The 16108-nt window shown below is 34.8% G+C and overlaps 1 protein-coding gene across 23 annotated transcripts in view; it reads right to left on the bottom strand.

Annotated features, from left to right (window-relative positions):
- Positions 1-16108, bottom strand: part of LOC146002409 (uncharacterized) — a 229609-nt gene that overhangs the window by 10671 nt on the left and 202830 nt on the right. For all 23 annotated transcript variants that reach the window (XM_083140191.1, XM_083140194.1, XM_083140174.1 and 20 more), the window contains 8 exons: positions 15652-15699; positions 13203-13250; positions 11892-11948; positions 11018-11077; positions 9847-9903; positions 8736-8786; positions 4096-4152; positions 1086-1160 (listed from right to left, as the gene is read on the bottom strand). In XM_083140191.1, the coding sequence (XP_082996317.1) occupies positions 1086-1160; positions 4096-4152; positions 8736-8786; positions 9847-9903; positions 11018-11077; positions 11892-11948; positions 13203-13250; positions 15652-15699 (453 nt within the window). The remainder of the gene's footprint in view (positions 1-1085; positions 1161-4095; positions 4153-8735; positions 8787-9846; positions 9904-11017; positions 11078-11891; positions 11949-13202; positions 13251-15651; positions 15700-16108) is intronic.

Genomic DNA, 16108 nt, shown 5'->3' on the forward strand with positions numbered 1-16108 from the left:
GCAAAGTGCTTAGGAAAGTGGGCATTAAAACTTGCAGGAAGGGAGGGAGAAGCATCTTAAGAATAGAATGCAAACAAGAAAAAGGAAAACAGAGAAGAGGAAGGGATTATCTACGAAGTGAAATGTAAAGAATGTCAGAGTGTGTACATAGGAAAAATGAAAAAGTGGTTGAAAGACAGGTTGAAACAACATAGGGATGATGTACGACTTAAGAGAGAGACAAATGTGATATTTAAACACACGAGAGAAACAGGACATGACATAGAGTGGGATGAGGCTAAGCAGATAGGAAGGGAGAAGAGAATACTAGTGAGAAAATGGAAGGAGGCCAAGGAAATAGAGAAGAAAGGTGAAGGAGACACAATGCACTGGAATTGGGGACTGAAGATAAACAAAGAATGGAAGAAGATGTTAGAAAGAGTGGAAAGGACAAGAGAGAAAGAGGAGAGAAGAAGGAAGAAGAATGAAGGAAAAACAGCGTGAGATAAAGAGTCCAACCACATTCTAGATGGAAGAAAATATGTTTAGCCTTTTAGGTGAAAGTACAGTTGACAAGGGAAAGCCACCTGCTAGAATGTTCCAGAACAACTTTCTAATAGTCTGGAGGGGAGTAATTTTTGTGTATATATATCGTCCTGTTTTGTACCTTGTTACATTTGTACTTGGTGCAGAGTCTGAAGAAGACCTTGCTAGAAGGTAGAAACATTATGTTTAGTTTATGTTTTATAGTAAAATAAATTTCTGCCTTGGTCAGAAGATTGAGTTTTTCATAATCATGAAATAAAAGTGTCAATATGGAGAGGATAACATCTTCTCCACATCAACAGAATTCCGTTCCTTAAAACAGCACAACATATAGAAAAAGGAATGAAAATTGCGATGGGTAATTTGCCTACTATTATATTTACTGTTGATTGTATGCCTATATTAGTTCATCTCTTTCCTTTTGAATTCTGAAGATACCAATGCAAATCCTGAATGAAATTTAAATTTAAAAATATATCACTTAACATTGTATTAAAGTGCTATTTGTGTAAAGTAAAAAAAAAAACTATAGACTTTGACATTAACAAGTCTATTCTTACCTTGTTTTAATATTCGCCTGATGGATTCATTGTCATCTTTTGCATCTGGATATGTTGCTCCTGTTTCTGGACTGTCTATGAACAACAAAAAGCAAAAAATTTAACACAAATATATATCCTTATTTGTAACAAATTACTGTAAAGTCTGAATTTGTAACAAGAAAATAGGAAGTAGGAAGTAGCCTTCTTAGATTATTGCTATTACAGCCAATAAATTACGTCAAGAGATATGAATTTATTTCTCTTTATTGAATTTCATGAAAAAATCTGATTTGGCTAATTTTTACTAGTTTCATTTGTTCTTTGTTTTGTACAAGGTAACTAATAACTAGGCTTCAGATAGTTATGCATTTTGCATATAGCATATGCAAAGGCATATTTTCAGTGTCTTCAGGATATATTGCATATTTTACCCATTTTTTCTTACAAATGCATATTCTGCTGTTTCTGTCTGAAAATTTGTAGTTTCCTTTCCTTTGGAGCAATTCAGAAACATGATTCATTTGTCAGGTGTTCTTCGCAGTCAAGACTGGTTTGTTATCTTTGTTCGCAGGTGAGTCGCATCTCTCTGGAAATGCCCCTGCTAGAACAGGTACTAATGCAGTGCCAATGTGCGTAATTTTAATCTTTGTCTACCGGTTGTTTTCGAGTGGGAGAATCGTTAGTTTTACGGTGGCTGTGCGAGACTACAATCAGAAGATGCTGAAGGAGAAGCGAGCAATCTGTACTTCGCTCAGTGCGTATCTAAAAGAATTTAAAGATTTTTCTACCGACAGCTAAGTCTTGTTTTGTAAATACTGCGAAACTTCAGTGTCAGCGGGGAAAAGGTTCCAAGTAGCTCAACATCTACAAACTTCAAAACACATCAAGAACAGGGAAACGAAAATCAAAAGCAAGAATCAACAATCTTTAATCAAGCCATCAGTAAGTAAGTTAGGACCTCAGTTATCTCAGTTCAATGAAGATTTGTGCAGGGCCTTGGTGTCAGCAAACATACTACTGGCAAAGTTGAAAAACAAGGTCTTTGCATATTTTCTGAAGAAATACACTGAATGGCCTTATCCAGATGAATCTACCCTCAGAAAAAAATATATTCCGGTATTATGCAAAGAGACATTAAGTAAATTGAGAGCACGAGCAGTGGACAAAACTATCTGGGTTTCTTTGGATGAAATAACAGATTCTGAACAGAGGTGTGTTGCTAATTTTGTGTTTGTTATTCTTAGTGTTGAAGAAGAGAGATAATTCTTATTTACTCACAGTGTCTGTGCAAGAAGATGTGAATCACTCAAGTATCGCAGTATTTTTTAATGATGCGCTGAGTCTTTTGTGGCCTTCGGGCATAGCCTACGATCATGTGCTTATGGTGTGTACAGATGCAGCAACTTACATGACAAAAGCAATGACGGGTCTTCAAGTTCTGTATCCAAAAATGATCCATGTAACTTGTGTGGTGCATGAACTTCATCGCGTAGCTGAAGTGGTTTGAGCGCTTTACCCTAAAGTTAACAGAGTAATTTCCTCTGTGAAAAATGTGTTTGTAAAAGCCACAAATCGCAAATCTAAGTTTCAAAAATGTGACATAAACACTCCCTTCCCTCCTTCCCCCGTTATAACAAGATGGGGCACTTGGCTTCATGCTGCAACTTACTATGCAGGCAATTTTGAAACAGGAACAACATTGTTGAACAATTAGATCCTAACGATGCTGTTTGTATCAAGGAGGCACAAACAGCCCTGAGGTACAGTGTTAGAGAAGAGCTTGTATTTTTTAGCTTGAATTTCATGTGCATTGCAGCAGCAATAAGGAAACTGGAGACAAGGGGCTCTCTCTTCAGGAAAGTCTTCAGGAGGTGGAAAAGGTGGAACAAGTTCTGTTGAGTGCTGGAAGGCCAGAAGTACTCGATAAATTTCAGTATGTGTTCGCAAAGAATTATGGCTACAAGCTCCTAAAGAACATTTTCTCTATTCATGAAGGGAAACAAAATGTGGACGGTATTCCAAGTGAACTGCACGTTTCCGATTTGTTGAAATTACAACATGAGCCTATTGTTTCTTGTGATGTGGAGAGAGTATTCTCGTGGATAACAGGCATAAGTTTACTTTTGAGCATCTGAAACAATACATAGTTATTAAGTGCACTAGTAACCTTTCATGCTGAGTAGAATGAGAGACAGCTGGTGAAATTCCACCTTCTGCTAATCGTGATGTTCGTGAAAACATGTAGCGATATACTGCAATTTACATCGCAAAATCTTACAACGTCCAACTCGTTGTGTTGGAAATTGCTCCGCTCAAAATAGAGATAAAAAAACGACTTATCATTTAATTCCCTGATCTTCCGATAGATGGCACCACTGACTATTTGTGAAATATTTCGTTGTAATCACGCCATCTGCAGCTCAGAAGTCACAGGAAGTGAAGGCAGTGTGTGGGTATGTGCGTGAGCACAGAACAGTTGTGTCTTGTGCTTGGTATCGGCTATACCCATAATTCACGCGCTCCACTGCAAAATGTCTCTCGGGATACGTAGTTTGGACTTTGTCGTCTTCAGAAACTCGCGATGAATTGCCGAGATTTGCTGAACATTAATCAAGAGTCTTCAATGTAAAAATAGACGTACCTACATTTGGAATATGGTGCCAGTTGCAGAATTGAAACATAGGAAGGAACGTGGCATTTGACAGTTCGTATGCAGCCAGCGATATGGAGAATGGAAGAGTGAGGTACTTCAGTTTATTACCACGAGGCACGTGCACCCGAGAGTGAAGGAAGTCCTCCCTTGTCAGAACCTATAAGTTGCGATGCATAAAACGAAGGTAGGAAAGTGAAATTGTAGTTTTTGGTGAATTGGAGTGTAAGTAAAAAAAAAAGGTGCCGATTGTTTTACTCTACAAAAAACTACTCAATTTTTCATAACTATCCGAAGCCTACTAATAACATTTTTGTGTCTAGTATGAAATTTTAGAAAAAATATCCATGCAACAATATTTATTAACAAAGCACTTACCCTTAACAAGCAATTTCTTCCGTTTTGTTTTCTGCAGTTCTCTTATATTTCCTGCAACTAGATTTATTTGTGTAATGGGACTGAATTCATTTTTGTATAATTTGTATGTAATTTGTAAGAGTTAAGTTGACTTGAATTGTATTTTCTAGTTTCTTACAAAATGAAGAAGGTAACAATTTTACTTTTTTTATTATTTTCTCATTTGATTGAGTAAGATCAAGTAACTCAGGATGAGAATTTCCTTCATGTACTAGAGCTGTGTATAATTTTTAAAGTTCACAGCAACATTTCAAAACACATTCCATCATTTTGCTCACTTGTTTTGCATTAAAAATCAACTTCAATCTTAGAGTTCACTTAGACTACTAATAGACAACTAATATCAGAATAACTATTTTGTTTATGTCAATTTGTCAATCCATTTTTGACAATAACAAAACTCATGTTGCAATACGTATGTCTTTTTAATTTAATCTATGTGTATGTAGGTAATTTTGAAGGGCGTAATGTGTACTTCACGTAAAAACCTCAATAATATATTTCTTTAGTCTCAGGCATAGTAAATCACATTCAGATTATTATTTGTTATTTTACATATAGCATTTTAGCTTGATGAAATCATCATTGGTTTAATTTAAATTATTTACTTGTGTGTTTGTTTTTCATCACTGTCGTGAAATGAATATAAAGCAGTTTTGTGCAGTACATGTATAAAAATAGTGCATTTTTAAGATTTATATGACACTGTATGTGCTAATATAAACAAAATACAGAAAACAATGAAAATATAGGATTTAAATGAGAGAATAATATGTGGACTGGAAATTTAATTGTGATCACAGCAATGCAGGCAGGAATGGTGATAGGTGTGATCAGTGGCGGCAACTGATGGGGGGCAACTTTTCACCACTTTTCCCCCACCCTATGCTAAACCTTATCTAAAAAGGGAAATATATGGTCTTTGCCCTCCATTTTTGGCACCTTGCCCCCCTGTTTTGGAACCCAATCGTGGCCACAGGGTGTGATCCAGACCATGTTAGCACATATAAGTCCAAACATTCCCTCCTGACAGTGTCATGGGTATGGCATGCTACATGATGCACATCAGTGTGGCGACTCACCTGGAATTCCTTGAATTCCAGGAATTGTGCATGAATTATTTGCTCTGGGAATTATGCATGAATTTTTCTCCATAAACAAAAAATTGTAACTTTTATTAATTCAAATCCCATTGAATTTATACATACTTAAAAATACCTAAAGCAAGTTTTTCACAGTTTATAGGAAAAGATAGCTGCATGGAAAACAAAACAGAATTCTCTCAATTTGTTTACTTTGTTACTATCATTTGTAGAACAATCTATCTGACAGTCTATGGAAGATTGCAAGATAAGATATACTGAAATTGATTAGTTAAATTTGAGTTCGACATTCTTATACAATACAGTTAATTCGTCGATTAGTATATCCCGTAACCTTTGTGACTTGTGTTTGTAGATATACGTGTTTTGAGACTTGTGTTTCAAGTCTGAGTATGTGAAGTTTCAAATGTAAACTCCGCACCTTAAATTGAATATTTTAAAAATCTATACCTGTGACGCACAACGGGGAGAGGCGAAAGGGATGGCATGAGACTCTTATGAAAGTTTACGTGGGTGTTAACCCTTTCCCCACCTCGCTGCCGTAAGCACTATAATTTGTTCATAAAAAACAACCAGTATACAAATATTGAATTTATTATTTCTGCGTTGTTAAAAAAAAGATGATTAAATGATTGTGAACATTATAAGTATATACTTTTGCTTTTTGTTGTATTTACAGTTCCGCCTTAGTTATTAGAGGCCTCTACTATTTGTTTTACTTATCCCATGCACCCACACTAACTAAGTCCCGGCGCCTTTCGTTGGGGCCCTTATTCACTGCACTCTCACCTGCATATTCCTTCTCACCTAGTCCAGTCCTCTTCTTTTACACAATTTCCTTCTGCGGCTTCTTTCTTTCACTATGTCCAATCCTTTCCTAAGATCCTTGCTTCGATATTACACATGTCAAAAAATCCTTATCCGCACTATTTGCACAATGCACACTCGCACACTCTCTACATACTGTTTTACTATGTCCTTCTACTCTGCCATACTCTATCTTTGTTGTCCTTTTGTAGCCTCTCTCCTCGAAGAGAGGAAAAAAAATAACAAAAAAAACTTCCTCCTTCTCCCTCCTGGGGTGGTTCTTGAACTGACTGGCAGAGGGGGTGTCCACAAGAGCCCCTTTTGGTCAGTCACACGAGGTGCTGCCCTCTTGCATATTCTGTTACACTACATGTTGAAATTCCACATCTAGCTGCCCGTAATCTGTCATGGACCATATATGAGGGTACACTGGTAGTACTGGACCTCAATTAATCCCTAACTATAACCCAAATACCCCAGGAGAATAGAAATAGATTAATATTTAACATAAACCCAAGAAAAATATATATATATAATTAAAATACGAAATTTCTACCCGCACTTTCTCGCCAGAGTCCTCCTTGACTGGATCACTTATACTCCAGAGAAGAGTGCAAACTACACACGAAACACATACAAAAAAATAATATGTATATTATTAATGAAAAAGAAGTACTAAACTGGTGGTTGCCTCACAATACCATTGAATTAAATTAGAATTTTTGGCTACATTAGAATCACACAGATCCTTTATATTGTTAATATATCTGTGTGTGTATGTGTATGGGTGTTGAGAGATGGAAATGAGTAACAAAATCTGCTTGTAGCCTTGAAATTTTTGAAAGTTCGCCTTGAAAACCAGGAATCAGACCTGAATTTTATCATGGTCCTAGAGTGGCCACCCTGGACATGCACTGTAACATTATGTAGTCAGTGGCCCAACATGTTTTCCAAATCAGAGCAGCATTCCTGGCTGAAAATTGAAGCTGAAAGTAACTGTACAGCAAAGGAGTACTACCAGGAACTAGTAGAGTTCTGTGGAGCTGGTGTATTACCATACAGATGTGTGAAATCCTTCAAGCAGGGACATGAAAACATTTGCGACAAGCCTAGGCCTGAGCATCCTGCCATTATATATGCACAAGTGGGGGAGGGGCTGTGTGTGCCTTGCTGGTGAATGGTGGGTAGAGACATGCATATTTCGTTTTTGACTGAAACACAAAATGTGAAATAACATGCGATAATGTTCATTTTCCTTGTTCTTCAAAGGTGTAAAGTGCATTTTCCTACCATATTCAGTTGCAAAATAAACCGCAAAATATGAAATAAACTCGTAAGCATGAAATGTAGAGGTTTTTTTTACCAATGCAACACTTTCTGAAGTGTGAATTATTCCGCGATCCATGCAAATCATGGAAAATTGATTAATTAATTCTGCTGTAAATAGTTGAGAAACAAAATTGAACTCCTTTACAGTGGAACAAACTTACTACTCTGATAACTACATAAATGTACTATTAGAAGGGAAATCAATTAGTTTTTATAATAAGTGTAGTTTTTAAGATTTTCCATGCACTTGCCATTGTGAATTTACCTTTCCTATGTACCATTGTGATCACTATTAAATTTCCAGCTAACGTACATGAAGAGAAAAAGTATAATATGAATAATTTCATAATTAATTTATATAGAAGGCTATATACGACAAAGAGAAATCATTTATGACTGCTGTAAAGAAAATATTATTTGAATTGTAGTTAACAATCCTTAGTAATATGGTAGTTAATTTTGACTTATTGTTAGCCTATAGTTTTGAACTTGTTGATCCCCATCAAAATTTGAAGCATGTTACTTAAAGCACAAAATATGCAAACTTTCTTTTATTATACTCAGCACTTGAAGTGTAAAATATTAACTGAGGATGTTTGGAGGGTGGGGGGGGGGGGATGCTCCTATGATTGAATTATTGATTTGCTTTATTTTACTTCGCTTCTTGTGCCACTTTTGGCTAATTTGCGAAGATGGGGATGAGTGATGATATTATTAAATTGATGAATGAACACTCACAAACATCCATTACCAGGCTGGGATTCTAACCTGGGACCCCTGGCATCGTAGTGTGATGTGCTAACCATTCCGCCACAGGGGCCAGGATGCTCCTATGATTTAATATGCCAACAATAACACAGCTGGGGGATTCTTTGCATAAATTTGGCTAACTGGGGAATACCATCCCTCCACATCCCCCATCACTTCAAGCATTGGTTTTATTATTATTATCACTACTACTGCTGAGAAAATTTAGGGTGTATATGAGGGTGTAAGGCATGAAAAGCGTGGTGCACAAGTACCCTTTTACACCCTGTGACACTGGTTGTGTCTGTTAGACTGGCAAAAAAAATATTCTCATTTTAAGTTTGTAACATTTATGTTTGATCAAGGAACAAATCAACAGTCGAAATTTTTCTTGCTACAGCAATATCAATTTCAATCTATAATTTGGGTCTAACTTATCCTTTATATTCTAACTTGGTGCATTTTTGATATCCTATCTTCATGAAAATTTAGATGTATCAAAAATTAACTTTATGGAAACGTCTTTCTGTGACAGGTTTATTTCTCAAGAATATTTTCCAATTTGTAAATATCTTCAACAAACTAAAATCATACATCAGAGAACAACATACTTACAGGACGATAACAGTTTGGAGTAATTTGCTTCTGTTTCTGGTTTTGGAGTTGCTGAAATCGGTAATGAGATCTACATAATTTTACACTATGGATTAATCTGATTATTTCCTTGTTATATTTTCCTTTACCATCAAACAGAGAAATAATAGAAAACTTATATCCACACACACATATACACATATGCATCTTTATTAGTAAATAAAGTTCTGATAAACAGTTGTACATTAATCACATTAACATTTGCCTCCTTTCCATAAAAACAAAAAAGAAAAATCAAAATTTATGTACACACAATTCTAATTTTTAATAATACTCAAATATACAAGTGTTTGTTCTGAACAGAAATTCTGCCTATTTAGGCATGTTATTCATAAAAGTAACTACACATTTGTCAGAACAACAATAATGGAATTGTACAACCCCAAGTTTCAGCAGAATAAATTAGACATCATCATCATTTTCCATCAATGCATCACCAACCAAACATCGTGACAATAGTATGTCCAATTTAGTTATGAATTTAGTGATCAGTTTATATTTTTCTGTTTGAAGTAAACTTAAATGAAGGTGCATAACAAATGCATCACAGTTTCAATTTGTGCATGATTTTACTACTTATGGAGTGGTATGGGTACAAAACCCTGAACATTGTCACTTCTATAACTGAAAAAAAAAAAAATCATAATTTTGTCATTTGTCGTCAACAAATATAATGCGAAATAAAATCACAACATATTTTGTTTAGTCTTCCAAATTTTCTGATCAACCTCAGTCCTTCTTGAGGCATGTGAGATAAGTATGAGTCATGGAAGGGTTAAGGAACTGCTATTCTCTTCAGTGATATGATTAGGACATGTTTTAACATTTTCGTGGCTCATACTATTCTCCCATTCCCAAAGAAGGACTGAAGTCGGTCTAAGAATTCCGACAATGCAAGGTCTGTGTTGTGGATTTATCTTGTTTTTAATATGATTTTAATAATTCTTTACTTGAGTTGGTTAGATAGTTTGAAGTTTTCATGAGAGAGGTCAGTTAGTGATATTTCTGTTAAGATTACATCACAACTAATATAAGATACAATATAATATTTTGAAGGAGAAAACAAGCTTACCTGTATCTTTATTGCTCATAGCTGTGGCATCATATTTCTTAGTTCTGAAGGTGCTACCTACAGAAAGAATGTATATACTATAGACTGACAACAAATAAAGAAAATAACAATGCTTGTCAGTTTTCATGTGTTGCTGTATATAACTGATGGAAGTGCTACTATTTCAAATATCATTACAATTGGTGAGAAGTATTATATTTCCATCCCTTCTTCAGATCACATAAATAGGATTGACATTGTGAGAATATGCTTTAGAAATGCAAGCTTTTGTAAACAGTCAGAATAATTATAAATTTGAATGCATCAATTAAAACCAACTAAAAGAAAATAATTAGTCTTTCTAATGAGACATGTGTAACAATAAGTCATGGTGCCAGAGAGAAGGCAAGGGAGTGAACACTTCCCTCTCAGAAAGAATTAGAATTACAATCTAAACGTAATTACAATTAATAAACATTATTATCTAAGAGCAATAAGGAGAACATGTTGAAGATTAAAACCAAAAATTATGGGAAGCTAATTAGTGTTTCTAAGCAATTGTTTCTTTCATTTCTGATACACCACTGGTGTGACGTTCATTATATTTAATTTTTAATTACAAGACCAGGTGTGTTTAATATCTAATTATTATTTCACCTACCAAAGAGGCAATTTTTAATCATATCCAATTCTACATCATAATTCTCTTTTTCTTTCTTTTCATTGAATTTTCATGTTGTAGTGGAAATTTACATTGTTTCATTTAAAATAATATTTTCATTTGATTTCATTCTATAATTAAACAAATAGTGCATGATAACTATTTTTGATTGAAATATTTGAACACGATTTTTATGTAACATGATTTCAGTAATTTTAGATATTTTTAAGAATGTCAAAGCAATACATGAAGTCAGGAGAAATCAGTATATTGCTTAATTGGAAGCACCAACATTCTATAAACTCATAATAAATCACACACAAACCTATATGTTTATCTGGTGTGGAGCCCACTGAGATGCAGGACCTGATACAATTCCCAAATAGCCCCTGCCTAGGTGGGCAATATTGCCTCAGTGGCTGAGCACATTTGGTGCTGGACTCTAAATTTCATTTCATTACCATTTGAGGCCTAATGCCATCATGGATTTTTCATTTGTGATAGATAGAAACAAAAGTACCTGTTACTCACCTACATGGAATAGTTGATATGGATTTGGCAAGTTCATTTTTGGAATAAATTTTATAGGATCTGGAAAATAGATTTTTACATACTCAGTATTTCATATTATTACAAGGAAGCAGTGACAATATTGTGACTATTTGTTGTAGTAAATATCAAAAAAAGGAAAATACAGTAATATCCCAATGTTAATCAAAAACTCAATATGCTGACCAAGGCAGAATTTATTTTATTTTAAAACATAAAACTAAATGTTAACGTTTAGTTTTATGTTTTAAAATAAAATAAATTCTGCCTTGGTCAGCATATTGAGTTTTTGATTATCATGGAAACAATGCTTAATGGTGTTATCCCAATGTTGCATTCCCGAAATATACATTTTCCATTATTATACAATCAATCATCATGATCCCTGTAGAACAAATGTCATAAAAGTTTCCCACACTTTACATTTTCCTGAATTTTAAGTTTCTCATCTCTCAAAGAGGTACAAAAACAAAAACAAGGTTCCATTAATGAAGATGACTCCATATAGAACACCATGAAAGACACTATTGAGTCATTTATAGCACTTCAATGGAAATAATAAAGCTTCAACATTTACATAAAAACAGGAAATTGAAGTGTTGAAAAATTAGCTCTTGGATTGCCAAGTGAACTCACTAATAGGAATAGAGAATCTTGATTATAGTAGTGGTTACGAGTTTAAATCAAGTATTTTTACTTGATTTCCAATAGGGGAATAATAGTTTCAATCCAATATAGAATGTAATTTTCATCCTGGTATTATCTTATGCACTTTGAGTATAACAGCTTGCATGCATAGTTGTGCAAAGATAGTTGAATAACTTATTTAAGTTATTTGCAAAAGTTTGCTACTCACCTGCTTCTAAAATATGATTTTGGTCTGATATGTTTTCTCCAAATTGCAGTTCATTTCCTGCCAAAAAATAGAAATTATGAACTGATTCAGCTCCTTTGTATTCAGTGCCTGAGTGCAACTTCAACTTATATTTCACATATATTATTAGAATTCACTTATAACATTTCATATTTAACACATTGGGGTCTCACGACGGGCATAGCCCGCAATGCACTAAAAGTCAATGTGGACGAATGACGGGCATAGCCCATCCTGTGGTATGCAATTGCTTTGCCGATTGAACGACTGGCTATGCTCATACTTCGTCTCATGTGCGTGTTCTTTCAAGCCCCTCTGTTGAAATTCCAACCGCTAGGTGACTCATGTGCTATTTTTATCTCACACCTGCGACTGTTTGTTGTCAGGTTGATGTACTGTGCATTGTTTAGAATGGCGTCGTTAGATCCAGACTGCATAGAGGATTCACCTCAGAGTTTGAAGTTAGCAACAAATTTGATGATGCAGATGAATTTGAATATTTGGAAGGTAGGTTATATTCATAATAATTATTGTTTACAATATAAACAGTGTTGCAAACTCTAGTATTTTATGAATGAAGTGAGAAGAGGTAATTTTTTTGGGTCTATTCATCTTGCTTGATTCTCCTACATGCACTGATGTATTTTTAGTTTTTCCATTTATTATTTTGTATAGTGTATGTCAAATGAAAATTTATTTTATTTATTTAGTTTATTTACTTCTTTGTTTAATTTTTACAGATGACGCAGAACCAACTGATACATCGTCTGGTCCTGTCCTGCAGCCACTTTTTCATACAAAAGCTAATTACCTGTAATTTGTAATTATTTTTTTGTTATGTGCACATAAGAAGTATTCTTATGCAAGATTCAAAAGATGTATTGATAGTTTATGTAGTTAATTATTGAAATTTCCAGATTACGAACTTAAAATATCTCTATATTAACATTTGTTACAATGTTGAACTTTTTTTTTCACAAAACATTTGCTGAAAAAAGTATTCAAAAATGTCTGAAAATGAAAAGAAAATTTAACAAATTTTTGTTCATTGAAAAGAGGAAGTTTTGTAGATTTAAGAAATATGTGGTAAATAAAAACAAATTAAAAACATTTTTTCTATGATTTTTTAAACACAACCAAAAACCGCAGACCAGAGGTAAAAATGCTGTATTATGAGGCCAGACCCGAATGTGTTAATAGTATAAAAGGTAAGTAGTAAATAAATAATTACAAAGAATTACTATTAATATTTGATGATCTAATTTCTTATTGCAAGTTTGAAAAGCAACTTACCGGTTGATCTTTTGTATCTCCCATAATTATGTTCAGTGTGTAGTATCTCTGAAAATATATAAATATGATACTTTAGGGTAATGTTTTTACTTTACTGACTATAATATTGCTTTGTAATGAAATGAATTTTTTACCCAGTAGCACAGAATTCTAATAAATTATGGAGTGGCAAGATTAACATATCAATGTTTTATACTTAGGTATAATTTGAGGATTTTGGGGGAAAGGGTAGAAATGCACTCTCTAAAGTTGACCCTTGTGCTCTTTGCTATTCTATGTTTGATGTCATGGATCTGCAGATATGAAGTTAATTTTCTGTAATTGATTTCATCAAAGGAAATCTCTTAAATTTTTATTTCAGAACTTAGAGAGTAAGTGAATCAATGAATAAAATCGTGAGGAGAACCAAAGGTGTATATTTAGCTAAGATCTTAATAAACACCTCCCTGATGGCATAGTGGTAATGTCTTAGACTTGTAATCAGAGGGTCCCAGTTTTGATACCCAGTGGAGGCACTTTAAACTGTAGGTTGAGTTCTGATTAGCCTTACTGTGCATAAAGTTGACTTAAAACAAAGACTTTTAATAATAAAGTTTTAAAAAATAATTTGATTTCACACCCCTCCCTTTCCTCCTCCACACACACTTGAACACTCAACAAGGACAGATGTTTATCCAACATATATAAAGCCCCAATCCAACCCCTTACTCACTGACATAAATGTTCTCCATGGATTAAGTCCCAGAGGCATACTCCATTACAACCCCCCTAATAAAATTGTTTCAAAACACTGACTCGACCTTTTTTGTGGGTGAAAATATTATTTTTTTTTATGTTGCTAGCAATGTCCGTTTCCAGAGGCTAAAAATCAAACATTTTTTTCTCATACTTTATCCTTGAGATAAAGAATAACGCAGATGATTCCATTTCTGGTTAGAAAAGTGCTTCAAATTAGAGTGTGATATCTACAGGAAGATTAGGTCTAGACATTATATAAACAGTTATTACAATTCAGCACTTAATACGATAATATCTATATCATAGCTGTTATAATGAAATGTTTGGAGATGTAACAGTACTTTGGTGTTTGCCATGGTTGTTGTTGACCATTGACTAGGGAACTCAAAGAAAGGTTATTTTCACCCAAAAATTATGGTAAGTGAACAATAATTGAAGTTTTGCATTTCAAGATATGGTCCCATTGAATTTCTTTATGTGATTTACAGTTCTGAACCAGTTTCTAATAAGAAATAGACAATAATATTTTGAGTATAGAGAACGTACATACATAACATTGTGCTCTAAACTTTACAAAGAAACGAACATACTCACTTGTTTACCATCCTTCACTACTGCATGTTGACATTTGCAAAGCCATAACATGTGAGTGCACAAGACGTGGTTGAAGGTCATGTTGAAAGTGCAAGAGTCACCATATCTATAGTGAATTGATTTGAGCTCTATTGATAGGCATTGAAGAATTCAATTTAGAATTAAGTAATGGATCATGAATTCAAGAAACAGTTAATCCTGGGATTTGAGAAGCATTTGGTGAATCCCTGGATTTGAAAGGCAGGTAGCAAACCATGGGATTTGAGAGGTGGGTGGAAAACCATAGTATTTGATAGGATAGTGGGCAAAACCTGGGATTTGAGAGGCACATGGTAAATCCTGGAGATTTGAGAGATGTGTGGCAAATCCTGGGGACTCTAGGAAGCAAATAGCAAATCCTGGGAACTTTGGGAAGCACATAGCAAATCCTCGGGACCTGGGGAAAATGTGGCACTCAAGGGGATTTGGGAGGAACATGCAAATCCTGGGGATTTGAGGAGAAGGTGCAAATCCTAGGGATTTGAGGAGAACATTTAAATCCTGGGGATTTGGGAAGACAGTGCAAATCCTGGGGATTTGAGGAAGCAAGTTTCAAGGGAAGCATGTGGAAAACAAATCCTGGGGACTTCGGAAGCATGTGACAAATCCTGAGATTCTGATTCTACATGTACTACATTTTGATTTGGTAAAGGTAAAAAAAAAAGGTAAAGTGTTCCCCTGTGCATAGCACCACGCCATGAAGGCGTATAGGGGGTGTAGGAGTAACGCCCCACACTTTCTTGATCCGGTCGTGAGTGGGGGTGATGTGATCAGCATCACGCCCCTGACCGCCTTTACCCCCCAGGGTGTCCCCCAGGTACCCATGTTATTCGACGCTGGGTGGGCGCCGGGGCCGCTTTCACCGTTAGAAAAGTTCCCGGATTTGAACCGGCCGGGGATCGAACCCGGGACCTTGAGCATGGTAGTCAGACGCGTTACCGACTGAGCCACCGCGGCCTCTTTTTGATTTGGATTAAGCTGATTCCTAATTATGCCATACCATACCATACACACACAAGCACACACACACAATGACAATGATTCATTTATAAGTAATATTTAAAAGAAAATTGTCAACCTCTTGGTATCCTGGATGATTCTGATCTTCTTCCATGTGAACGCCTATCTGTAAAATTCAAATTACTTAGTACTTTCAATTACAATATTTCAAGTAAGTCATATTTTTATATATATTTTATGAACATTAAAAATGTACAAGTTGATAATTGAGTATTAAATAATAAACTAAACTGACTTAAATTAAGAAATGAAAAAACAAATTATTGTTATATATGCTGCCATTTTTGCATGAACAATATCAAAATGAAATGAACTTGAATAATTAATAAAAATTAATGAGTTACTGTTTATCATTGTTGGAGTGACACTTTCCTGTAAATGAATCTAAAATTTCAAAGTAAGATAGTGACAGATCACGGTTCATCTGTGTTAGTTGAGACCATTGAAGCAAGTGTGCATCCATTAAGTGGACAAGTCTAATAGCACAATAAGGGTGGTGGCTGCAAGTGCAACAG

This window comes from Lepisma saccharinum, chromosome 18 (assembly GCF_977018435.1).
Source record: "Lepisma saccharinum chromosome 18, izLepSacc3.1, whole genome shotgun sequence".
NCBI lineage: Eukaryota > Metazoa > Arthropoda > Insecta > Zygentoma > Lepismatidae > Lepisma > Lepisma saccharinum.